The sequence below is a fragment of the Nematolebias whitei genome, chromosome 6, assembly GCF_014905685.2.
Source record: "Nematolebias whitei isolate Nwh7 chromosome 6, NemWhi1, whole genome shotgun sequence".
In the NCBI taxonomy this organism is placed as follows: Eukaryota; Metazoa; Chordata; class Actinopteri; order Cyprinodontiformes; family Rivulidae; genus Nematolebias; species Nematolebias whitei.
The window spans coordinates 53144108-53171368 of NC_056503.1; the positions used below are offsets into that span (position 1 = coordinate 53144108).

The window sequence follows — 27261 nt, forward strand, 5'->3', positions numbered from 1 at the left end:
TGGACTGCAGGCTGGCCATTTCAGTACCCGGATCCTTCTCCTACGTAGCCATGATGTTGTGATTGCTGCAGAATGTGGTCTGGCATTATCGTGTTGAAAAATGCAGGGTCTTCCCTGAAAGAGATGACGTCTAGATGGGAGCATATCTTTTTCTAGAACCTGAACATAGTTCTCTGCATTAATGGTGTCTTTCCAGACATGCAAGCTGCCCATGCCACAAGCGCTCATGCAACCCCATACCATCAGTGATGCAGGCTTCTGAACGGAGCGTTGATAACAACTTGGGCTATCCTTGTCCTCTCTGGTCCGGATGACATGGCGTCCCAGTGTTCCATAAAGAACTTCAAATCGTGACTCATCTGACCACAGAACAGTCTTCCATTTTGCCACACTCCATTTTAAATGACCCCTGGCCCAGTGCAAACGTCTGAGCTTGTGGAGCTTGCTTAGAAATGGCTTCCTCTTTGCACTGTAGAGTTTCAGCTGGCAACGGCGGATGGCACGGTGGTTTGTGTTCACTGACAATGCTTTCTGGAAGTATTGCTGAGCCCATTCTGTTATTTCCTTGACAGTGGCATTCCTGTTTGAGGTGCAGTGACGTTTAAGGGCCCGGAGATCACGAGCATCCAGTAGAGTTTTACGGCCTTGACCCTTACGCACAGCGATTGTTCCATCTTGGCTTCTGAGAGACACTGACACTCTGAGAAGCTCTTTTTATACCCAATCATGTTGTCAATTGACCTAATTAGTGTTAATTGGTCTTCCAGCTGTTCGTTATATGCTCAATTTCTTTTTTCCAGCCACTTATTGCTACTTGTCCCAACTTTTTTTGGATTTGTTGACACTGTGAAATTTTGAATCAACATATTTTTTCCTTAAAAATGTTATATTTACTCAGATTAAACTTTTGATCTGTCATCTATGTTATATTACGAATAAAATATTGACATTTGCCATCTCCACATCATTGCATTCAGTTTTTATTCACAATTTGTTTAGTGTCCCAACTTTTTTGGAATCCGGTTTGTATGAAATATAATCTTTAAACATCATCACTGGAATCTTAACCATGTGCTTTAATCCTGTGTTAGTTTGGCTGCTCCAAAACATGCAACAATAATTTAAAATAAAATTTGGCCAATAGCTCAGGTAAAAATGTTGACCTATAGAACATTTCTACATTTTTCACTGCTTCAGTAAAGAAATCACATCAGACACAATCCTCTGAATAAAGTAATCTGACCCAGACCACACCATGAAGTCACAGTACTCCTGCTCCATCACAAACAACTGAGCTTGTACCTGGTGTACCTGTGTGACCTCTGCTTAGTTCATAGGACCCGTTTATGTTGTCAATGCAGAAATCTTTCTTAACTGAGGCACCGAGGACTCCAGCATCTTTGGTACAATGTGGGCATTTTATTTTCAAAACACCATTGCCACAGCAGGTGCAGGAGAGCAGAGCGTCCGGAGAAGCTCCGAGGTATGGTCCACTGCAGTTAATGTGTAGGCTGGAGGCACAAACTCTCAGATCCTAATGCTGTGGTCCAATCATGTTTACATGATTAAGTTTCAGGGAAGGTCCATTATCACACCCAGATTAGTGATCTTGTAAAAAGATATGAAGCTCTCAACCTTGACCTCTCTAAGTGGCTTTAAGAATCTGTTGGACTCTTGACAAGGACCAATGCAAACATGTTCCTGTTTTTAGTTTTCTACATTCGTCTTATAATCTAGCTGTTTTTGTTACTTTTTTGCCATCTTATTTTAATTTGTAAAAAAAAAAAAAAAATCTATATGCCTTTTTATAATTGTCTATTGTTGTCGTTGTTGTCCATTGTTGTCATCATTTTTTGTTGAATTCAGGTCTCCCTTGTAAATGATTCCTCAAGGCTCAATGGGATTTAACTGCCTAAAGGTTGAAAAAAGTGATGTGATGTGAGGCTCGAGTCAGTTCATAGTCTGATAGTCAGATTCCATGTTATTTAATGAGTAATAAAATGATTAACTCATCTTTACAAAGAGATTAACAGACCACCCTCAGTGAAACATAGATTACATTTTGGTAAAAAAAAATAAAATAAAAAAATAAAACGGCATTTTACAACACTGCTGTCCTTCAGATTCATGAAGACAACTTGTCGTCCCCTTTTGATCAGTGCTTGGACTTCTTTTTTTTTGGTAAAAGTTACTTTATACGTCTTTCATCTCCACTCCTTCAGGTGATCCTGGACAGCAGGACAAGCCAAGCTGAGCTGGAACTCTTCCCTCGCTATCTTCTCTTCCTCCGCCAGCAGCCACCCACACGCTCCCCTCAGTCCAACATTTGGGTCAATATGGGTATGACCAGTCTACGAATGTTTCCACCATATTTACCCCCACTAAGAGGTAACGTAAGCCTGCAGCAAGAGCATTTACTTTTGATTGATGCTTCAATCCCCACTTTTTAATTTTCCCTCTGTGGACTGATCCAACCCAGGCGTGCTGGGGTCTAAATCAGTGGGTCCATGAAAAGGTCTCAGGTTCTCTGGTTTCGCTTGTAAATGAGTCCCCGAGGCGCAGTGGGATTAACCTGTATAAATAAAGGTTGAATGAAAAGGAAAGATGAATTGGCTGTAAAGTTTAAATAATCTAAAGCTTTGGTTAAGTTACAGCTGCAAAACTTGTTGGTGATGGTATCACACTTTGGAGATCATTATAATCGGTATACTGACTGAAACACTGAACTCAGTTTCAACCAAAGTTCGTTTTTATTATCAACCTCATGTCCCTATGTATTTGGAGAGGTAATTTCAGCATTTTTTTTAGCTAATTTCTTAATTTTTGTGATTTCAGCTTCTTTAAACCTATTTCAGCAAATATGTTTTCTTTCTGCTTTCTTCTGCTAACGTAGGCTTGTTCTTCCATTTTACATTCATTTCAGCATGTTTTTAACTAATTTCAGCTGTTTTTAGCAATATCTTCAGCAATAAACATTCAGACTGCATTTTCACAGGAAATACAATTTTTCTAGTTTCTCTTGTTGTTGAGACTTGTAGCCAACAGTAGCCTATACTACCATGTTGTATTTTTGGAACCAGAGTCCACACAATACAGTCATGGGACTTAAATTCCTGCTTAGGCAAAGGTGGTGGATTATTAACTATTTTCAAAAAATGATGGAACTGCAAACGGGTACAAATACCAACTAATTGTTTGAGCTTCGAACTGCTGTGTTTTGAGATGGGCCGTTCAAATCCTGTTTTTTCTGCTGTGTTATACAGGTCACCCAAATATAATAAGGACTTCATGGCTGAACTCTGACTTTTTAACTTCGATCTTACTCGATATGATCGGGTTTTGATTCTGGGAGATTTTAATATACATGTCTTTTGCCCTGAAAAGCTGCTGACTCAGGACTTTCTAGATCTGATCCAGTCTCTGAACTTTGTACAGAATGTTGCAGGACCAACTCACCAGCACGGCCACACACTGGATTTAGTGTTAACCTTTGGTTTATCTGTTTCTGAGTAAGAAATTGGGGATGCAGTTTTCTCCGACCACAAACCCATTTCTTTTAACACTTCTTTTTTCAACGAGTCCAAACCCCCTACCCCTCCAGCCAGGCCTTGTCGAATATTTAACCCTTCCACTGCTGCGCTCTTTTCCTCTGCTTTTACTAAAAACTCTCTCTCAGTCTGTGAATTCTCTTCCATCAACACCCATGAGCTAGTCACTGTACATCAAGAGACCTGTGCTAAGGTGCTTGACCTAGTTGCCCCATTAAAAATTACGCATCCAAAGCGCACTCCACACCCTTGGATGAATGAGATCACTCACGCAGCCAAACGTCAATGCAGGAAAGCCGAACGTAAATGGAAGAAGGACAAACTTCACGTTTCTTTTATCAAGCTAAAATCATGTTACAAAGAGTACCAGGCCACTGTTAAATCAGAAAAAAAAACACATATTTCTCCCAAATCATCGCCTCAAACAGCCACAATCCCTGCGTTCTTTTCAACACCGTTAACTCCATTTTAACCGTGCCTCAGTCTGCCAACTGGGAGGCCTCTGCAGTTACATGTGACGACTTTACCAGTTTCTTTGTTAAAAATGTTGAGTCGATCAGGTTACTGATTCCTCACACCACAGCTGACCCCTCTGTCTTTGTCCCCTCCACATCAGTCTAACCAGTTTGAACCCATTTCCCTCATTTCTAAATTACGTCATTGGTCATATGAAACCCTCAGGTTCTCCTGCTGACCCCATCCCTACATCATTTTTTTAAGCAAGTCCTACCCTCCATTGGACCCTCTGTTCTTGACATTATAAACAGCAGTATGGCTACAGGTGTAGTTCCTGATCAGAGTGTCCGCGGGGTCTTGAAAGTTATTAAAAGTTGATAAATCAAATTTGGGAAAATTAAGGGTCTTGAAAAGTATTAAAAAGTCTTGAAAGCGATTTGATGAGGTATTATTTTTTTTGCTGTTATTCTAGCTTTAAATAATTTGACAGCAAAAAGTATGTATGACTAATATTTGTTTTCCTCACCGCGGAGGATTCGGAAACTGCTTCGCACAAATTTAGAGTGTCAGGTTACAACAGCCTTAACGGCTAGGCCTATCTTGTGCGCATGCGCGGCTGCTTTGAGTCTGTGTGTTCGAGTAAGTTGCCGCGAGACCATGAGAACAATGGGTAAATGCAAGTTTTCGGACTCCTGGTTGGAGATGCCTGATTTTCAAGAATGGCTGAGGCCTGTCGCCGAGAATAACTGCGAGGCTTATTGTACATTTTGTAAAAAAAAGATGAGCGTAGCCTCGATGGGCATAAACGCCTTGAAGTCCCATATGACTGGAGCTAGCCACAAAAGTGCAGCTAGCCGCAAAACGCAGATGTCTATCAGCAGTTTCTGTGCTCCACCAGCGACAGCGCTTCCAGCTAACCGTGTGCCTGAACCAACCAAAGCTCCCTTGACACTGTCTTCTGCCTCTCCGTCTGCCGACATCATGGTGACCATGGGCAGCACACCAACACTGCGTGCAGAGGTGATCTGGTGTCTCCACACTGCGGTGAATCACCATTCTCTAAATTCCAACGAAGGCATATCGGACATTTTTAAATCAATGTTTCCAGATTCGGATATAGCCAGAACATTCACTTGTGGCAAGGACAAAACGGGTTACATCTTGCGATTCGGGCTTGCACATTTTTTTAAGCAGGAGCTCGTTGACAGTATTAACAAAGCTGGCCCATTTGTGTTGATGTTTGACGAGTCTCTGAACCAGTCAACTAAAAAGAAACAGCTCGATGTGCACATTCGTTTTTGGAATGAAGACTGCGTTCAATCCAGGTATCTGGGCTCTCAATTCCTGGGACATGGAACAGCGGAGGACTTGTTGCATCACATCAAAGTAAGTGAATCTTTTTGTTTACTACTATTTAATCTTTTCTTTGTGTATGTTGATATTAAATAAAGCATATTACAGTACATTTTTATATATGAAAAGTACTCAAATAGAATATTCCTTTAAATCAATGAAGAATTGTGTGTGTGTGTGTGTGTGTGTGTGTGTGATATTTACATACATAACTTGATTTGAACACCTGTGTGTCTAAAAATTAAATATCAAATCCATACTGTTGTCACAGAAATGTGTTGCCAAACTCTCCCATGGACAGACCACAGTGGAGCGTGGATTCTCAGTTAACAAGCAGGTCGAAACCTGCAACATACACGAAGAGACGATGGAGGCTCTGAGGTTGATCTGCGACAAGGTCAGTGTCTGTGGGGGTGTTCTGCAGGTACCTCTGACCAAGGAGCTGCTGGCTTCTGTTGCCTCTGCAAGGTCAAAGTACAGGATTTACCTGGAACAGCAACGAAAGAAGAAAGAAACTTCCACACAGAGCCTTAAGAGGAAAGCAGCTGGAGCTGAGTTAGAAGAGCTGAAAAAAAAGAGAAAACTTCTACAAGAGGTGTGTGATTCTCTGCAAAAAGATGCAGATCAGTTGGCAGAGCAGGCAGAGGGAAAGTCAGGTTCTTTAATGGCCCAACTGATCACCAAGTCCAATGTCTTGAGAAGGAGACGTAAAGAAAAACTCAGTGAGCTGGTGCAAACTGAAGAGTTGCTGGAATGCAAAGCAACTGCACTGAGGCACATGTAATGATTACTGTGTTTATTTCTTATTCGCCATTGTTCAACCAAGTTACTTTAAAATAACTACGAGTCTTGTTGTAACCTAAGCTATATTTTCTTTAACCTAGTCGTGCTTCAGTTTGTTCTTTTAAATTTTTTTCTATCCACTGTATCTCAGTTCTGTTGTAGGTTTGAGATTCACGGATTTAATTGAAAACAACAGCAGTTTTGTAAATCAAAGATTTGTTGCTTAATAAAACAAAGTGACGATAAGGTCTTGAATTTATTATGGAAGGTCTTGAAAAAGTCTTGAAAAGGTATTGAAATTAACTTCATTATTCCTGCATATACCCTGCTGATGCTTTTAATCATGCGGTGGTAACTCCTTTAATAAAAAAAACCCGGACTTGACCCTTCAACCTGCTCAAATTTCTGACCCATCTCCAAACTTCCCTTTCTTTCTAAGATCCTGGAGAAAATAGTTTTCACTCAATTAAACGAGTTCTTGAGTGGAAATTCTATTCTTCAGATCTTTCAGTCTGGCTTTAAGGGTGCATTCACACCAGCCCTGTTTAGTCCGCTTTAATCAAACTCAAGCTCGTTTTCCTAGAAAGTCTGGTTCGTTTAGGGAGGTGTGAACGCGCCATCGAACTCTGTCACGGAACAAAAAGGCAAACTCTGGCCCGGGCTAAAACCTAGGTCTCGTTTCGGTAGAAGCGAACTCCAGCACGGTTCGAGTGCAGTGTGAATGTAAACAGACCGAGCCCCGCTCCGCAGGGTAAACAAACACGCATTTCTCTTTCCTTGTATGGAGCTGTCAGCTGCCTTGTGTGAAAAACAATATTCTCCATGGTCTTCTGTCTCATCTTCTGCTCATGCGAAGTCCATTTTTGAAAAATGACAAAATATAACTCCTAAAACTGCTAAAACTTGATGCCACTTCGTTTTTATTTTTATTTACAGAAGAAGAAGACGTGTCTTCAGAGGTTTTTGTGTTGTTTCTTTCAGTAGTTCTTGGTGCAGCGCCCCCACAGGCGAGCGGGGGAATAGGTTGGTTCAACAGGTTGACTCGACTGCACAGTGCAGTGTGAATGCAAATGCACCAGCTCAAATGTAAACTAAAGGTCATGAATATTGGTCCCGAACCGATCCGAGTCTACCGGACCATCTAGTGTGAAAACGACCTAAGAAACTACACAGCACCGAAACAGCCTTAGTTAAGGTCTGCAACGACATTATTCTGGCAAATGACTCTAGTCAGTCTGTAGTCCTGGTACTCCTTGACCTTATCGCTGCATTTGATACTGTGGACCACAGTATCCTTTTATCCCGGCTAGAACACTGGGTTGGGATTACTGGTGCAGCGTTAGAATGTTCCATTCATACCTGAGCGACAGGAGTTTCTGTGTTAATTTTGCTCACACTCTATCTACTTCAGTGCCTCTTTCCTGCGGGGTCCCGCAAGGCTCCATTCTTGGACCCCTTCTGTTTTCATTGTATCTCCTCCCCTTAGGATCTATCCTGAGGAAACATGGTCTTTCCTTTCATTATGCTGATGACATCAAGACTTGGATGGCTGCAGACTTCTTGAGTTTTAATGATCAGAAGACTGAGGTCATTGTGTTTAACCCTAGCTCTGCCACTGTCACTGATCCTGCAAACCTGGACTCCCTTCAGCCATATCTAAAACAGTCTGTTACCAATCTTGGCATAGTTTTAGACTCGGACTTTAGTTTAATAAGCAGATAAATTCTGTTCTTCAAAAAAGCTTCTTTCAGCTAAGGCAGATAGCTAAACTCAAGTCCCTGCTGTCCAGATCCGACCTTGAAAAATTAGTCCATGCATTTATTACAACCCAGCTGGACTACTGTAACTCACTTTATGCTGGGGCAGGCAGGCGTGAGCACATCACTCAATCAATCAATCAATCAACTTTATTTATATAACACATTTTAAAAACCACAAGGGTAGCCAAAGCGCTGCACAATAAAACAATAAAAACAAACAAAACAATAAAAACACACAAAGCATACACAAAGAAACATAAAACCCATTCACATACCAGTTTCACAGCAGGTGTATTAAAAAGCCATAAAAGATAAGATCACGTGTTAAAAGCCAAAGAATAAAAGTGTGTCTTTAAAAGAGATTTATAAACACGAAGAGAGGAGGCCTGTCTGACACTCAAGGGTAAAGTGTTCCACAACCTGGGAGCAACAACAGCAAACGCTCTGTCACCTCTGAGCTTCAGCCTAGTTTTAGGGACCGTCAGCAGCAGCTGATCAGCTGATCGTAGGGATCGGGGTGGACAGTAAGGCTAAAACAGCTCAGACAGATATGGTGGGGCAAGGTTGTTCAGACATTTAAAAACAAACAGCAAAAGCTTAAAATTAATTCTGTAGTGCACAGGGAGCCAATGAAGGGACGCCAGGATTGGAGTAATATGCTCGCGCCTACGAGCCTGAGTTAACAGGCGAGCAGCAGAGTTCTGCACAAGCTGCAGACGAGCAAGAGACGTCCGGCTAATGCCTGCATACAGCGCATTACTCCAGTTCTGATGTCCCTTTACTAGCTTCCTGTCCAGTTTCAAATTTATTTTAAAGTTCTATTGTTTGTTTTTAAGTCTTTGAACGGTCTTAGTTCCTCTTATTTGTCTAAACTGCTTCACTTTTACGTACCTTCTGTGTCGTCTGGATTGTTCCAGTTGTCATCTTTTGCTGGATTTTCTCTTGTGCTATGCTATGGATTACATCGCACTGCTTTTTGGATATCTTTTTCAGAACCGTGGGTCTGCTGTTAGCGGCTAGCTCTGTGCTAGCTTCCCTCGGCTTGGCTGGTTCGTCGATGTTGACATACTCCGCTTCCCATCTTATTGGACTTAACAACTGCTCCATCCCACCTTCTGTTTCTATCATCAAACAACTGGGCCTTCTGCGTAAACCTCATTATGTCCATAGAGGCACTCGGAAGAGAACTGTTTACTCTCGGCAAGCTGGGTCTGACTCCATCCCTTCCATCTGGTCTACCGGTCCTGCTGCACATCAATCACATCATCAGAACGCTGCCTCTGTAGTCCCTGATATTGCTGAAAGAACACAGCGCACAAAGTGGCAAGGAAAACATGGAGTGGACTTCAGGCTGCTTAAACCTCTACTAAAGGCTTCTACTCCAACCAATATTAAAATAGAACTTTTCAATGCTCAATCACTGTCCAATAAATCATGTCTTATTCGTGATCATATTCTGGAGAAGAATTTGGACCTCATGTGCCTTACTGAAACATGGTATCAACCAGATGTGTACAGTTCTCTGAATGAAGCCTGTCCCTCTGGATACAGTTACCTGCAGAAAGCCCACTGCACTGGCCATGGTGGTGGTCTGGCTGTAATTTACCGCAGTAATTTAAAATGATCACATCTGGCTTCTCAGGACTTTTCCTCTTTTGAATGTTTGGCCTTCAACCTCAAAGCCCCCCTCCTGATGAATGTTATATTGATTTATCGGTCTCCCAAACCACATGTTTCATTTAACTCAGATGCATGACCTCCTGACTTTTTTCTGCGCCTCTCCTGTGAAAAATATTATTCTTGGAGATTTAAATATACACATTGATAATTCCTTTTCCCCTATGGCAGCAGATTTTAAGTCTCTTTTGGACTCTCAATCTCACTCAGTATGTTGACGCCCCTACGCACAACAGGGGGCACACTCTGCATTTGGTGATTACAGACACTGTACCTATCAATAACTTATCTATATATGACCTGGGTGTTTCAGACCACAGTAACTATGTTTACATGCGCAGAATTCTTTGACCGGATTGAAATGTGTTCTGTTTGAATAATTCAAATGTATTGTTTACATGGACACAATCTGTTCATGACGAGCGTTTACATGCAGCAGGCTTTGTTCTGAACAGCAGTACTGACATGCACAGAGTGGTAAACTCTCCTAAAAAAAAAACACCGAAGAAGAAGTTCTACTTCCGGGTGAACGTAAACAAACCTGAGCACCCAAAATGGACCCACGACAGGATTTAATGATGTTGGAGACGTTACTGCACTCCCTGACTGAGCTACAGGTAATACAGATCATTTTGAGCTCTTTCAAAGTTTCTAGTAGAAATGTTGTGTCGCTCACCGACCAGTTTTGCTTCCCTGACATGTTAATATTATTAGCATTAGCCAGGCGGAAATGGCAAAGTCGCACATGCGCAGTCAGGTCAGTTTTTCACGATCAGATAAAAACAAACAGATCAAGCGTTTACATGCGCACCGATCAGGTTACGGATCGGCGTAAACCACCCGTTTCGTTCTGATCACAAATTATATCGGATCGCACCGAATACAAAAAAATAACCCGAACGGAGTGTTTACATGACACACTTTTATTCCGACCGGCCATTTGATCCGGTTACTTATGTCCATGTAAACATAATCAGTGTCATCTCCCTGGAAGTGCCTTCAACTTTGTCTACTCCAAATCCTAAACGACTTATCCAGTTCCGTGATTTTAAAAACATTTCCCCTGAGGTTCTGTCCTCTGATCTCCACTCCCTGACCGCTGTCAATCATTCATCTGCAAATTACTCTGTGGATTACTACAAACAATCTCTCCAGGAGCTTCTGGACCTCCACGCTCCCTTTAAAGCAAGGCTGGTGTCTTTCTCCCGTTCAGCCCCTTGGTACACTGCTGAGCTGTGCAAAATGAAAGCAGCTGGCCGTGCTATTGAGAGACGTGTAAAATCATCTGGTCTCTCTGTACATCAGCAGGCATATAAAGAACATCAGAAAGCCTACGCCTTTTCTCTTAAAGAAGCACGGTCCAAATATTATTCCAACATCATCAACAACTGCCCTGGAAACTCTAAACAACTCTTCTCCGCAATAAATCATCTCCTTAATCCCATTAAACAGTCTCATGAGGACTCTGTTCAAAAATGCAACCTGTTCCTTTAATTTTTTAAAAACAAAGTTAACTCCATTAGATCTCAGCTCCATAGCCTCCCTGATCTTCGTCTGCCATCTACCCGTCTGCATTCTGGGTCCCTGAGCTGCTTTGATGAGGTTGTTCAGAGTGAAGTGGAGACCATCATCAAGAAAATGAAGCCTTCATCCTGCGCCCTGGATCCTTTCCCCTCATCTCTCATTAAATCCAATCACTCTGCAATAAGCCCATTAATCACACAAATAATAAATAAGTCACTACAATCTGGTCATGTTCCACTGCCTCTTAAAACTGCCATCATTAGGCCTCTTCTGAAAAAAATCTAATTTGGATCCAGACATTCTTTCTAATTACCGCCCAATTTCCCACCTCCCATTTCTGTCAAAAGTGCTGGAAAAAGCAGTTGCTGCTCAGCTGCAGATCCACCTACAACAACACTCCCTGTATGAGAAGTTTCAGTCTGGCTTCCGTGCAGCTCACAGTGCTGAGACCGCACTGCTGAGAGTCACCAATGATGTCCTCATGGCTGCTGACACTGGTTCTCCCTTCCTCCTTGTTCTCCTTGACCTCACTGCAGCTTTCGACACTGTGGACCATAGTATCCTCCTCCACCGTCTTCATGTGGAGGTCGGTCTCTGTGACACTGCCCTGGACTGGTTTAAATCTTTCCTCTCCAATAGGCTGGAATGTGTTAGTCTTGGCAATGCCAAGTCCCAGACTGTCTGTGTCTCCTGTGGTGTCCCTCAAGGGTCAGTTCTAGGGCCCCTGCTATTTTCCTTTTACATGCTGCCTTTAGGTCAAACTATTAATCAACAAAATTGTGTACACAGGGTCCAAGTTGCATCCAACAAAAGTATTAAAATGTAAAAGAAAAACATTAATAAGATCTAATATATGAACGAAGAAAAACGTTAATAAATATACACTAAGCACTAATTGTATAGAAACAATATGTCCAATAGCAGCATGAACATGAGTCTGTGTGAGCAGATGAGCACGAATGAACACAGCAACATGAAACAGATCAGCAGCAACATTGAACCCAATCAGTAGCAACATTGAAACAGATCAGCAGCAACATGATGTGATTTTTCAGTGATTAATCTGGTTAGAGATTCATGAGTCTAACAGCCTCAGGGTAGAAGCTGTTCCTCAGTCTAGTGGTTCTACACTTAATGCTCCTCAAACTCCTTCCTGAGGGGAGCGCGGCAAAAAGTGTGTGTGCTGGGTGAGTGAGGTCCTTCATGATGCAGGTGGTCCTCTTCCTGCATCTGGAGGTGTAGATGTCTGTGATGGTGGGGAGGCTGATTCCGACATCTTCTGTGCAGCCTTCACCACTCTCTGCAAAGCTTTTCTTTCTGCAGCTGTGCAGCCTCCATGCCACACGTTGATGCTGGAGTACAGGATGCTCTCCACTGCACACCTGTAGAAGGAGGTGAGGACTGAGCTTCCAGACCAGCTCGTCTCAGCCGCCTGAGGAAGTGGTCTCTGATGAGCTTGATCAAGCTAGTGGTGTTGTTGCTCCAGCTGAGGTCGTAATTCAGGTGCACACCCAAGTACTTGTAGCTGAAGACCACTTCCACCGCAGATCCTCCTATGTTCAGGGGTGGGGGTGGGGGGTTCCTTTTGAAGTCCACAACCATCTCGTTCGTCTTCTTCACATTGATGTGAAGGTTGTTCTTGCACCAGCTCTCCAGGTGTTCCACCTCCTGCCTGTAGCTGGACTCATTGTTTTTGACTTTGTTTGGTTCCAACCTCATTAATCTTGTGTTGTTTGGTTTGTTTCCAGGCAGATGACCAAATTGAATACAGCGTGCCGTGACCATATCCAAACATGTACAGCTTAGATTGTCCACCAATATTTGACTTGTCTGATGTGTCTTCATATAGAATGAGATTACAAGCCCAAATGTGTAGCAGCAATAAAGAAAATTTAAAAATATGAGGAGTTGGCGTGGTGCCCAACAAACCATTCCAACCCTCGGCAGCCATCTTGAACTTCATTCAAGCTGTTTTCTTCTAAGCTCCCCAAATTTGTTGATTTTGTTTTTATTAATTGCTGATTTTAATTGTTTTTGTAAGGTGACCTTGGGTTTTTGAAAGGCGCCCTGAGGAGCATTAGGGAACTGTTTAAGCAGCTGACCTGATGGACGAGCACATTTTTACAAGCTTTTTCTGTTAGTTTCAATCTTTAGTTAGCTTTTGATTTTAGCTAGCTACATAGATACCCATAAAATAAAACTACACACTAATATCTTAAAGTTAGCGTTACACGGATTCTAGTATAATTCACCGCGATGTACTTGTTAAGCTGCAGTAACGTTAACAAACATAAACTTACCAGCTGAAAACACAGACACAGCTCCGTCCTTGGAGTTTCTTGATGAAGAGGAGTCCGGTCGTGGAGATAATGAATCAGGCTGTTCATGCTCTCTAACACTCAGGCTGACTTTAACGCTGAGAGGAGGGGGAGGCTGCGGTCCTCCTCTGTCCTTGCAGAAAAACACGGAGCAACTTTCTGCTCATAAATTGAAGCCGTTTGACAACACACGCGCTGCACACGTGAACCCCGTCTGTGGGCAGCACCAGACATACATTATACATAGGTTCGGTACGGCAGCTCTATACAGCTCTGGTTGTAAACACGTAATCCGTTTGTCATATGTCTGGTGTTTCACCTGCCTGCGTGCTGAAACCACGTGACACATTACAAGCAATACTGAAACTTGACACCGAAAGAAGAGTGACATTTCAATCCATACACCGACCGGTGCAGTTCGGTCAGTGCCATTAAATAACCTTAGTTCGGTACTCAGCCCTATACAACAAAAGGAGTTTCATTTGACCGTAATTTTTAATTTCCTTTATAAATAACATCTGAGCTGACGTAATGTTTAAAGTGCACTTCATATTTCACTTAAATAAATTATGTATCTGATTCTTTGTTTTACAAACGCAGAGTATGTCATAGTGTGTGTCTTATCTCACTCAGCCTTATAACCTGTATCTCTCACTCTCTGCTCTTTGAATTGAGAAAGCTCCTCGGATGAGGAGCGAAACATCTTCTGTTACAAATAAAGTCCAGTTGTTTTTGTATTGAACGTTTTTTGAATTCATCATGTCCTGGATGACTGAGAATCTTCACCAGCATAACGCATAGAGTAGCAAACCTGTGTTGATGGCAAATCTCACCAATAATTTTGAAATCATAATTTCAATGAATGAATAATTGGACTAATATAGATTTTTCTTTTATGCTTGATTTTAGTGGCACTAAGACCTAAATCCACTAAGTTGATTGATCAATTATTGTCCAATTACCCTGCACTGACTGACCAAAGAGCTCCTGCTGCTTTCTTACAACTAATCCTCTGTCAAATGAAGGCTGTTACTGATAACATTCAGCTTGTGCATCCAATAAAAAGGGTGGTGTTTTTTTACACAATTGATCAACAAACCAAACCTTATATTCAAAAATTACATCTGAGATGGTATTAAAGGTCTGTTTAAAAATTCTATTGTTTTCTAGCAGGAAATCTGCCATCGGCACATGCTCCGCTGAAGAGGATGCTGGCTTACACTGGCTGTTTCAGCTGCATGGCCACCGTCAAGGACATCCACCTCTTTTTGTCTCAGAGGCTCCGGATCAAGGAGGAAGACATGAGGCTTTGGCTCTACAACAGTGAGGTGAGCTGCAACAATGTTCCAACATTCTCCCAGATTTAATGCAGTATTAAAACACAAAAGTTCAATTGTATTTTAACCATCTGTAAACATACCTTAAGCCCAGGGCTTAATTTGAGCCAGATCCGGCTGGAACAGGAACTCCAGGAACTCCAGGAACTCTTATTTTGACATGGTGTGTTCCTGTAACTCTCAGGCTTACTAATAATAAAGTTATGAACAAATTTGACTGTCTTGAGCGAATAAAACCTATATAGTTTATGTAAACTGAAAATAATGACATAAAGACACATTTTAAACACAACAGCCACTTACGAGCTTCCTAATATCACATCAGAGCTGCTCCTTCAAGTACACATTTCTGCTTCTACCCTGAAAAAATCCCCAACCCAAAAGTTCAGTTAAGGGCAATTTAATTAAAAACAAAAATATAATTAAACAGCACAACTAAATTTCAAATCAGTTTTACAGTTTAAGTGGGTCATTAATAAAATTTTGATTATTTATAAAAAATACAAGAGAAATGTTTGATGGATAATCATGTTACATATATCACGTATCAAAACAACGTGCCAATTTATCAAAATAACAGTGATCAAAATGTCGAAAGACAGTCCAATTTACTTTCATTAAAAAAAATTATATTGTTCAACTAAACAACCGAGAACTGAAGCACATAAAGGCAGTGGTAATGGAGATACTGGAGCAGATGTGAATGGTGTGTGTGTGAGTGCCAAGCTTACATTGTTCCAGGGGTTAGGATGCTTAAGAAAAGTGGAGCGTGCTTTATTCACACAAGGAGAGCTGTTGGTCAGACTATTTCTTGTTGCTTTCTAAAATATTTATTGAATCAAGTATTTCATTTATTCATTCAGCCTTTATTTCTACAGGTTAATCCCATTGAGCCTCTGGGACTCATTTACAAGAGAGACCTGATTTTAACAAAGAATGATGACAACAATGGAACAAGGAAAACAATAGATCATCATAAAGGATGCGTACAAATTGAGATTTTTGTTAACAAATGAAAATAAAATTGTAACCAAAAAAACAGCTAGGTTGTAAGGTGATGTAGAAAACTAAAAACAAGAATGTCTGCATTGATTTTTTCTCAGGAACTTAACGGATGTCTAAAGCTACTTAGAGAGGTCAAGGTCAAGAGCTTCAGGTCTTTTTGCAAGATATTCCAGGAAACAGGAGTGGAGTAGGAAAAGGCCCTTTTGACTAGTTCAGTCCACACTGAGGGAACACTGCAGGTAATAATGTCCTGAGAGCACACGTTGTAGCTGCACTCACGCAGAGACATGTAGGAGGAGATGTATGAAGGCAGCAGACCAAGAAGTGATTTAAAGATGAAAATGTACCAGTGGGAGAGTCTGTGTGAAGTTAATGGTGACCAGTTAACCAGTGAATACAGGGTGCAGTGGTGGGTACGGTAGTTACAGCCAGTTATGAATCTTAGTGCACCATAATAGACAGCATCCAACATCTGCAGGGTTCTTGTAGGAGCGTTCATGTAAATAATGTCACTGTAATAAATGGAGGGAAGGATAGTCACAGATACAAGGCGTTTCCTAGCATTCAGAGTTAGACAGGATCTGTTTCTGAAAAAGAAACCCAGTTTAACTTTCAGTTTCCTTACTAGGTTTTCCATGTGAAGCTTAAAAGAGAGATGCAAATTGACCGAGATACCCAAATATTTATAGGAATCAACAAACTCAATAGTGGCACCATTCAAAGATAAAATCAAAGGAAGAACTGCTGGGAGCAACTTCCTTTTGAAAAATGCATCCTTTTGGTTTTCTTTGGCGTTTAGGACAAGTTTGAGGTGGAACAAATCTGGCTGGAGGATGTTGAAAGTGGATTGCAAAAGCTGGAAAACCTTACCGACTGTTTTAGCTCAAAAACAAACAACTTTGTCATTAGCATAGAAATGTTAGGATGTATCAGGGATGCTCTGACCTAAATTACCTATATAGATTGTAAAGAGACTGCGTCCTAAGACTGAGCCTTGTGGTACACCATTGTTGACTGTTAAATAACTGGGGGAAGTATCATTATGTTGAACACATTGCACATATCTGAAAAAGCAATTTCTGAGAGCTTATGACATAAGATGTCATGGTCCAGTGTTGAAAGCTTTAGACAGGTCTAAGTAAAGAGCAGCACAATAATCCTTTGCGTCCAGTGCTTCAACAATGTCATTAAAAAAAAAAGAACAATCCAAAGGCAATAATTCCAGAAAAACACTGAACTCACCAGGGCAAATCCAAGTCTCAGTGATGAAAAAGAAAGTCCAGTCGGTTGCGGCAGGAAAAGTCATTCAAAATAAAAGTTTTATTAGCCAGTGATCTGGCATTGATCAGGGCCATCCTCGTAGAGTCCACCACAGGATTAGATGATTGCAGTGTCCAGTCCAGCGGCCTCAGATTTGCAGAGTTTGACGCATGTCTTGGGCAGGAAACACAGCCGCGCACGGGCCCAGTGTGAGAGTCGAACCCCGACAGCTGGACCAGACAGAGCGCCACAGGATCTACATCGCACCAGGATCGAAGATGGAAATGTTGACCATCAGCTGGAGAGGATGATACAGAGGCAGCAAGAAGGGCTTTAAGTTTCACCAGCCGGCCAGCCTGTTTTCCCTGGCGTCTGGAGCGATGTCTCTGGGGAGGCAGGTGCACAGCGTGCCGCCGGTAAACAGGCATGTCCGCCAGCAGTGTGGGGGGACTTGATCCACAGCTACTCTCATATTGATTAAAATAAGCAATATTGGTGGCAGAAAGTCGAAGATCCAGAAGTTGTTGTCGTTCGTACACCAGCAGAGAGTTGATGTCACAGATGAGAAATGAAAAAAAAAACCCACAAATAATACTAATGTGTTTCTTTGTCTTTCAGATACACCTGGACCTATATCAGGACCTACCATTCTGTGTTCGTCTGTCTCTCCTTCCTGTCCTCTCAACCAGCCGGTCAAAGCAGATGGCCGCTTGTCCTGAGCCTGGTTCTGCTGGAGGTTTCTTCCTGTTAAAAGGGAGTTTTTCCTTTCCACTGTTGCCACTGTGCTTGCTCAGGATGGGAGACTGCAACGAAGCCAAGATTCAACTTGTCTGCTGGATTCTTTAGATAGAGAACTTTACTAATTGGCTTTTATGTATGTGAATGTTTCTGTAAAGTGCCCTGAGACAACTTTGGCGCTATAGAAATAAACTGAATTGAATTGAACTAACAGCTAAGTGAAGTGGCCTGTCTAATGTTGAGGCGTAGATTGTTCTAAAGTTCAGGGCCCACGACTGAATAAGCCTGATCTTCTCTGAGCTTCAACTAAAAACAGCTGATCAGACAATCTCAGAGCCCAAGAAGGAACATCAGGTTGAAGTTGGTCAGAGAGATAAGAGTGTGCAAGGCCAGTACTTCCTAGAACAAAAAGTATTTTAACAACGGCAGTCTGGTTTTTATGTATTTATTATTTTTTTTATAAAAATATATGCTCACCTTAAACATTGTCAACATATTTATACTCCTTACAGCTTAACATAATATCTACTTTCCTTTAAAAATATAAAATCAAGTCAAACTATTTCTGGAGAACATATCACAAACCTCAGTTGTACAAACAATTTCACTAATAATGTTAACTTGTTTTTTTATATATGAATGTTTCTGTTCAGTGCCTTGAGATGACTTCTGTTACAAAATATTGATATATACAAATAAACTGAATTGAATTGAATTTCACTGAATAATGATAATAATAATAATAATAGTAGATCAACAAAGTTCTTTAATGACCCTGTGAAATCACAGAGTAAAAACCTTTTCATTTCTTGTTCAGAACTATCTCACCCTTCTCGATGATGAAGACCACACATTAGAGAGCCTGAAGATCCAGGATGAACAACAGCTAGTTATTGAAGGTTTGACAAGATTTGTATATATTTTTTATACTAATGACATGATATTAAAGTACCTATGTCATCAAATGTGTCTTGCAAATATGAATGCATTTTTGGAACTACAGTAGTCCCTTGTTTATCATGGGAGTTTTGTACCCGTAAGACCCATGACAACTGAAAAACCGCAAAGTAGGAATAGATTTACAAGTAGTAAGTAGTAGTTTACTTTATTTTATATCTTAAGGCATTTTAAACCCTTCCCATACTCTTGCAATAATATTCTAAACAATGTTTCTAAACTCTAAATGCTCTAAAAGAGACAGAATGTCATAATTTCAGCTTCCTTCCTCCTCTGCTCTTTGCCACCTGCAAGTGCTCTTGGCCACGCCCACTTCGCTCTGCACGGTGAACAGCTGATCAGCTGCAGAAGGAAGTGTAGGATTAACTGTCCTCAGATCGTTTAATTTTTATGAGTAATTTTATTTTGAATGGGCACCACTGGCTTCCAGTTCTGAAGCCAGAAATTATTAATTTATTCAATCAGACTCAAGTTTAATGCTCTAGTGATTTATTTTCGTGTTAAAAAAAAAAGTCATATAATAAAAACGCTTTGAGTCAAAGTACAATTTTTGTGAGATTTATTATCAATTTTGGTGAGTATAAGTGATCAAACGCTGAATACAGCTGCAGAATGAAATGATGGCTTTACTTTGAATACAAGAAGAGGTTATGGTGTTGGAAAAACCCCTCCAATGATATCGCTCTTGATTTAAAAGAGCTTGTGATGTTTTTAGACATAAAAGCTGGGTTTGGTCTTAAATCAGCTGAGCTGCCCATCAGCCTGAATTCTAAGACATGACGGCGTGACAGAGAGGGCAGATAAATCACGCACTCTCTTAGCGGATGTTAAAGCCAACAGCAGGGCTGTTTTAAGAGACAAGAATTTAAGTGGAACCTGATCCAGAGGTTCAAATGGAGCTTTGATCAGAGCCTGCAGGACCAGCGTTGAATCCCACTGTGGAACAAGTGGGCGTGAAACAGGCCTGTGTCTCTGTACACCTTTTAGAAAACGTTTCATCAGTGGATGATTAAAACTGTTCTGTCTCCGAACCCTTCGTGACAGGAAGAGATGGCTGCAGCGTACATTTTAATCGTGCTGGACGCCAAATTTCTGTCCATCAGCTGTTGTAGAAAGGACAGCATGCTACCTAGTGGACATGAGGTGGCCTCTACACCCTTCTCTGTACGCCAGCGCTGAAAAGCTGTCCGCTTTGATGTGTACAGCTCTGTGGTAGATGCAGCATGTGAAATCTGAATTGTGCGCACTACATCATGTGGGAGACCCATCCTCTCTAAGCGGATCCGTTCAGTGGCCAGACCACAGGTGCTGGCCTATTTCTGGGTAACTCCTGATAGCTCTTCCTGCCTGGAGGAGAGCGTCCTTTCTCCACGGCAGTTTCCACGGGCGCCCCAACAGCAGGCGTTGCAGGACTTGGAACCATGGTGCGTTCACGCGTTCGGGGGCCACCAGGAGAGCTGTCAATCCCTCCTCCTCAACTCGGTTCAGAAACCGTAAAATCAGAGGAGGTGGAGGAAAACGCGTACAGAAGCATTTTGGGCCATGGGCTGTGGGCAAACGCATCCACCCCCAGCAGTGGTTCGTCTCGCAGGCTCATAGAAAACCATAATTGACACTGAGCATTTTCTCGTGTCGCAAACAGGCCCACGGCTGCTATTTCAGTCTGAGTCAAAATGCTTCGTCAGAGGATGATTAAAGGTTGTTCTGTCTCCGACAACTTTGAGACAAGAAGAAAACATGGCTGCAGCATACGATAATCGTGCTGGACGCCAGATTTCTGTCCATCCACTGCTGCAGAAAAGGACAGCATGTTGTCCAGTGGACATGAAGTGGCCTCTACGCCTTCTCTGTACACCTTTTACAAAACGTTTCATCAGCGGATGATTAAAACTGTTCTGTCTTGAAAATTTCGTGACAAAAAGAGATTGCCGCAGTGAACGTTTTACTTGAGCTGAATGCCAGATCTCTGTCCATCAACTGCTGCAGAAAGGACGGCACACCACCTAGTGAACATGAAATGGCCTCTACACCTTTCTCTGTACAGCAGCGCTGAAAAACTGACCACTTGATGTGAACAATGCTGTGGTGGCTGCAGCACGTGAATCCTGAATCGTACGCACTACATCTTGAGAGAGATCCATCCTCTCAAAAGGACCGCACAATGGCCAGACCACAGGTGCTGGCCTATTCTGATTAACTCCTGATCGCTCCTCCCGCCTGGAGGAGAGCGGCCTCCCTCCACGCCAGGTTCCACGAGCGCCCCGATAACAAGTGTCGTAGGCCTGGGAACCATGATGCGTTCACGCACTTGGGACAGAGGAGCTGTCAGTCCTTCCTCCTGAGCTCAGTTAAAAAAACTGTGATATCAGAGGGAGTGAGGGAGGTGAAGAAGCATTACGACCACATGATGCGAACAAACACGTCCACCCCTAGCGGTGGATCGTCCCGTGGCTCCATGATAATTATAGTTGACATCGAGCGTTCTCTCGTGTTGCAACAGGTCCCCAGTCGCTCGCATGATTTCTGCCGCGTCTGAGTCATAGCTCTGGATGGAAGGTCCCTGGTCCCCGTGCCGCAAAAGACCATCTTTGGACATCACATCCGTCCCCTGTTCAGAACACAGGAGATGTACCCTACTCCAATGGAGAGCAGATTGGGTGTGCCCCACACAACATCTGTCTCCCAATGTGGCACATGGGTTGAGCGCATACATCTCTTGCCAGTTATGTATGCAACAGTCACTTGCTGTCTGTGTGAATCCAAAAACCCTGATGATTCCGCAGCTCAGAGGCAAAGTGTTGAATCACATTCAAAAACCCCGTGCGACACTCCAAAAACATTTAAATGAGCTGCTGTGTGAAGAACCACAGCGCCCCCACAGCTCGTTAAATGTGTGTGCCTCGGTGAAGTTTGACATGTGTGACGTAGGTCTGCTGACGGAAAACAACTGATATCACTCAACTGGTTCACGTGAGTTGCACTGCTGCCACCTGTCTGTAAAAACTGCTCAGCAGCAGCAGATGTCCACATAAGCAGAATTCTCCTCCCTGCTCTGTGCGGCGGCTGCAGAGCGGCTCGGGCACATTAATGGAATGTTGTTTCTCACAGTCCAAAATTAACAAATCTAGAATAAATCTCATCTTTCCTGTTCGTTGGGACCAGGGAGTGACGAGAGAGGAACCCTGCGTTTTCCTCTCCTTCTGAGACTCTGGAAATTACATTTTAATCAGAATTTCCTGAGCTTCTGCGAGAGGGGACGAGATCTGTTCTAGAAATGACAGAAAACGTCACTAGAGTTCCTCCGCACCAGGGTTTGAGCTGTACTGCAGCATGAATCCCCTGATGAAAACGGTTCGCCTATCCGTCTGGAGCGCGTGCTCATTGCCACTCGTTTATAAAGTTATAAAGCGGGCACGCGTTTATGCTGTGAACTCGCATGCTGATGTGAGCTGGTGCGCGTTGAAGGAGAAAGAAAAAACGCGTGCCCCCGAGCATGCAAATCTTTTGTGTGTTTGCTGATGCTGTGGGACACAGCTCATCTGTGTTGTGCTCATGTTGTGTGCCGCTGCTCCGTGTAAACACTCGGAGAGCGGGTGCACATATGAGCCGACGTGCCCTGAAGAGTCGTGTGTGCGCGCCCTCATTCATGCGACGTCTTAAGTGACGATTGCCGCGGGAGCGCGCGTTTGACTCTGGTGCGGTCAGGAATCAGCGCATGGCATCGGTGGGGCGAAGTTACCACTGGGCTCGTTCTGCAGAACACGTTCATTCTTGGCTGCGAATCACGTGAGCTTTTGAGTGATTCCACGAGCTGCAGTATTAATTCAGAAAACCTTCTTCGAGGATGAAGGAGCAGAGCCGCTGTGAGGCTTGTGAAACTGTTAACGCCGCGGGAGCACACGTTTGACACCACTGCGGTGAATACGCGTGTCGCTCCTGCCGAGAGCGAGATACGTTACTGGGTGAGCCAGAATGGAACCTAGAAAAAAACCTTCCCGCCGTATCATTCGAACAGGCGGGAAAGGCGCGGGACGTAAAAAAGGGTCCCTTCATGCCAGCGGCTCCTGGATTACGCCGGGCAACCCCAGAGGGTGCCGTCGGCCGGGAGCGGTGTGATCGCCTATGCGAAACGAGGTGGGATGAGGTGAGCATTCGCTCAGCCCCCCTCCACCGACACTACGCTCTCCAGGAGGGAATGAGCAGCGGGGGGCTGCAGCTGACGTAGCCTGTCCAGGAGGAACCATCCGATTCGCTCCGAGGGTCGGCGATAAGAAGGAAATTACAAGATGGCGTTGTCCAGCGTGTAGCGACCTGTCACTGAGAAATACTCCTTGAAACAAGACTGCTCGTCAGCTTCTCCTCGGGGAGGAGAGCTCACCGGGACGACCGGAGGTCGACGTGACGGGCCAAGCATTCTTAATAAAGGTTCGTCATCTACACAACTTTCCTTCTTCGTTCTTCTGACAGTGCTATTAGCTCGTTGAAGAAAAAATGGGAGCCGATTACTCGCTCTTAACGTAATTTATACGGACCGGGTGTGGCCCACACAGCAGGTGGGCGTGGGCTAAATTTTTCAGTGCAATGCTTCGCATATCGGGATAAACCCATCAACGACAGCCTTAAAGGGCGAAACCTATACGAAATAGAACAGCTGCTCACATGGTCAAGAAGGACCATCAGCCTAACAATGGATCATTAGCACCCTGATGGCTGTTTACTATTCACAGGAGGCTGAGTGATACTAGCAATCACAGCATTGTAAGAGGGGGACAGTTGAACCCGGAGGCCTCCACCCCTGTTTAATGATGGATGATTTCTTTTCACAAAATGGCCTCCTTTACTCCTCTCTCAAACCATCGTTCCTCTCTGTCCAGGATGTGAACATCTTCATCCCTGAAAGAGTGACCGCTGGCCTGGAGATGAGTCTAGACCGCAGAGTCCTGGCATGATAATGTTGATCTTCTGTGCTGGGCCATCCTTCTGGCCAGTGGCTGTTTAGTTTCCCCGATGTAAGACTGATCACCCTCCTGACACTGAACAGCATACACAATATTACTCTGTTTGTGCTGGGGGACTGGATCTTTGGTATGAACCAGTCTTTGCCGTAATGTATTTTGGGGTTTAAAAGCCACTGGGATGTTATGTTTAGAAAATAAACGTCTCAGTTTTTCTGATGCTCCCTCAACATACGGAATGACCACTGGTCTGGGTCTGGGTTCCTTTTTTTCACCTGATGGCTGACTGGAGTCCTGTTTGGGTTTCTTTTCTGCTTTCAGGAAGGCCCAGTTAGGATATCCACATTGCTCTAGAGCCTGTCTTGTGTAGGATTTCTCCTTCTGCCTGGCTCCTGAGTTAGTGGGGATGCTGTCTGCTCTGTGATACAGAGTCCTGATGACTCCTAACTTGTGCTCCAAAGGGTGATGGGAGTCAAACTGCAAATACTGGTCTGTGTGGGTGGGTTTGTGGTACGCCTCGGTTTGCAGAAGTCCTCTATCAGAGACTGAGACCTCACAGTCCAAGAAAGCCAACCTGCCATTTTTTACATCTTCTCGTGTGAACTTGATGTATTTATCCACAGAGTTGATGTGGTCAGTAAAATGTTGGACTTCCTGAGATTTAATTTTAACCCAGGTGTTGTCAACATCCCTGAACCAATGACTTGGTGGTGTCCCTGAAAACTGACTCCCTGAGTCATTGACTCAACCCTCTGTGAACAGTAAACAGCCATCAGTGTGCTAATGATCCATTGTTAGACTGATGGTCCTTCTTGAAATAAAGGTTCATTGATTATTGGCTTCATCAGATAGTGATCTACAGCTTTCGCTGGAGCGGTTCGCAGCCGAATGTGACGCAGCCGGGATGAAGATCAGTTCCTCCAAATCCGAGGCCATGGTCTTGAGCCGGAAAAGGGTAGAGTGCCCTCTCCGGGTCAGGGAGGAGGTCCTACCCCAAGTGGAGGAATTCAAGTATCTTGGGGTCTTGTTCACGAATTAGGGAAAAATGGAGCGTGAGATCAATAGGCGGATAGATGCAGCGTCTGCAGTGAAGCAGGCGCTGTACAGGTCTGTCGTGGTGAAGAGAGCTGAGTCAAAAGGCGAAGCTCTCAATTTACCGATCGAGCTGCATTCCTACCCTCATCTATGGTCACGAACTTTGGATTGTGACCGAAAGAATGAGATCTCGGATACAAGCGGCCGAAATGAGTTTTCTCCGCAGGGTGTCTGGGCTCTCCCTTAGAGATGGGGTGAGAAGCTCGGTCATCCGGGAGGGACTCAGAGTAGAGCCGCTGCTTCTCCACGTCGACAGGAGCCAGTTGAGGTGGCTTGGGCATCTGTTTAGGATGCCTTCTGGCCTCCTCCCTGGTGAGGTGTTCTGGACACATCCCACCGGAAGGAGGCCCAGAGGAAGACCCAGGACACGCTGGAGGGACTATATTTCTCGGCTGGCCTGGGAACGCCTCGGGATTCCCCCTGAAGAGCTGGCCCAAGTGGCTGGGGAGATGGAAGTCTGGGCCTCCCTACTTAGGCTAATTCTAATTAATAATGATGAAATTTTTATTCTGGACAACTTCTTATCTGGGACATCAGACACTAGCAGAGAAAATCTGAGCAGCTTTTTCCTACCAATTGGAAGGTGGTCTGCAATTCAACCGCCTGGAGGGTCACCAGAACTCTTGAGATGAATTATAGTGTCGAAGGTGGGATTTCCCTCGCCACTGGAAATCAGCTGAAATCTAGAGTCGAAAGTTTGCTCCTGAGGGGGGTTGGTTGATGAGCTACCGGAGGGCTGCGTTTTCTCCTCCTGGTGGCAAAGATCTTCTGGCAATAAATATCCAATTGTTTGACCTTACTTCTTCAAAAACTTCTTCCAGTCTGCTCTAAGCCAAAAGTGTCAGAAATAAATTTCTTTGACTTAGAGGCGTTACAAGGTGATGGTCGAGCCAATCACGACAGAAGGGTGGACCTTCTTTCAAGTTACTGTTGAACTTTAATAGCCTTAATAAAAATATTAAATGGCTAATTTACACTGCTTTGGTAAATTCTCAATATAACAGAATAATCAAACTTCTAAGCAGCTTTTTACTCATCCATAAACGTTTTCATTAGAACTTATGCACACGGTTGTAACTTCTGAACACCAGTTTTATATCAACTTCCTTTATGCATGATTACTGAGTATTGAGCTTAGAAAGTAAGTAACTTAGCCGTTTTTACAGCAAAACATTCAATTGTGTTCAGGAGAACTCAGAAATTTAACTTGTTAAAGAAATGATTTCTACTGTGAGATGGAAAGAAGAGTCCTTGAAAACAATGGGGTCTTTCTCACACTCTAGGACTGGAGGATGAATCCTCCCTTTTCGGAAGAGATAAGCGTACGTTTTAGATGTTATATTTCACAGGACAGATGGAAAAGTTCTCAAACTAAAGGGCCTTTCAGCTTTGCTGAAATCCTAATACCAGGTGTGCAATTAATTACAATAACAGGTTTTTGTTATTCATCTTATATGATAACGTGATTGACATATGGTCCAGCTTTGGAAATGGAGAGTCAGTCTTAAATTCAAAGTATCAAAATAATAAAAGTTAATGATAGAAAAACCTTGATGTGTCCCTACAGAAGTTTATCCTGCAGTATGGGCTGCAAAGAGGTGCAAGAGGAAGCTTTTTCTGCAGCTCTGGGCTGCACAAATGTACAGAGAGTCAGAGTCAGTCAGAGTCAGAGTTTCTTTATTGTCATTCGCACCTCATGTGGTACATGTGGTGGAGCGAAATTATGTACACGGGGTCCCAGTTACATCCAACAATAAAATGTATAAGAAAAACAGTAATAACATCTAAGATATGAACTAAGAAAAACATCAACTAAATATACACTAAGCACTCATAACATAAAACATTGAACATCAGCACAAACATGAACATGAGTCTGTGAGCAGATGTGCACGCATGAACACATCAACATTGAAACAGATCAGCAGCAACATGAAACAGATCAGCAGCAACATGATATGGTTTTTCACAGTGATTATTCTAGTTAGAGATTCATGAGTCTAACAGCCTCAGGGTAGAAGCTGTTCCTCAGTCTAGTGGTTCTACACTTAATGCTCCTTAACCTCCTTCCTGAGGGGAGTGGGGCAAAAAGTGTGTGTGCTGGGTGGGTGGGGTCCTTCATGATGCAGGTGGCCCTCTTCCTGCATCTGGAGGTGTAGATGTCTGTGATGGAGGGAGACTGATTCCAACAGATTTCTGTGCAGCCTTCACCACTCTCTGCAAAGCATTTCTTTATGCAGCTGTCAGCCTCCATGCCATACGTTGATGCTCGAGCACAGGATGCTCTCCACTGCACACCTGTAGAAGGAGTTGAGGACTGAGCTTCCCAGACCAGCTCGCCTCAGCCGTCTGAGGAAGTAGAGTCTCTGATGAGCTTTCTTGATCAGGCTGGTGGTGTGTTTGCTCCAGCTGAGGTTGTCATTCATGTGTACACCCAAGTACTTGTAGCTGGAGACCACTTCCACCCATATCCTCTTATGTTCAGGGGGGTGTAG

At 43.3% G+C, this 27261-nt stretch overlaps 1 protein-coding gene across 1 annotated transcript in view; it reads left to right on the top strand.

The window, feature by feature from the left end:
* usp32 (ubiquitin specific peptidase 32) overlaps positions 1 to 27261 on the top strand; it is a 296302-nt gene that overhangs the window by 172763 nt on the left and 96278 nt on the right. The window contains exons 16-18 of the mRNA XM_037677753.1: positions 2223 to 2388; positions 14593 to 14747; positions 18577 to 18658. Coding sequence (XP_037533681.1) covers positions 2223 to 2388; positions 14593 to 14747; positions 18577 to 18658 — 403 coding nt within the window. The remainder of the gene's footprint in view (positions 1 to 2222; positions 2389 to 14592; positions 14748 to 18576; positions 18659 to 27261) is intronic.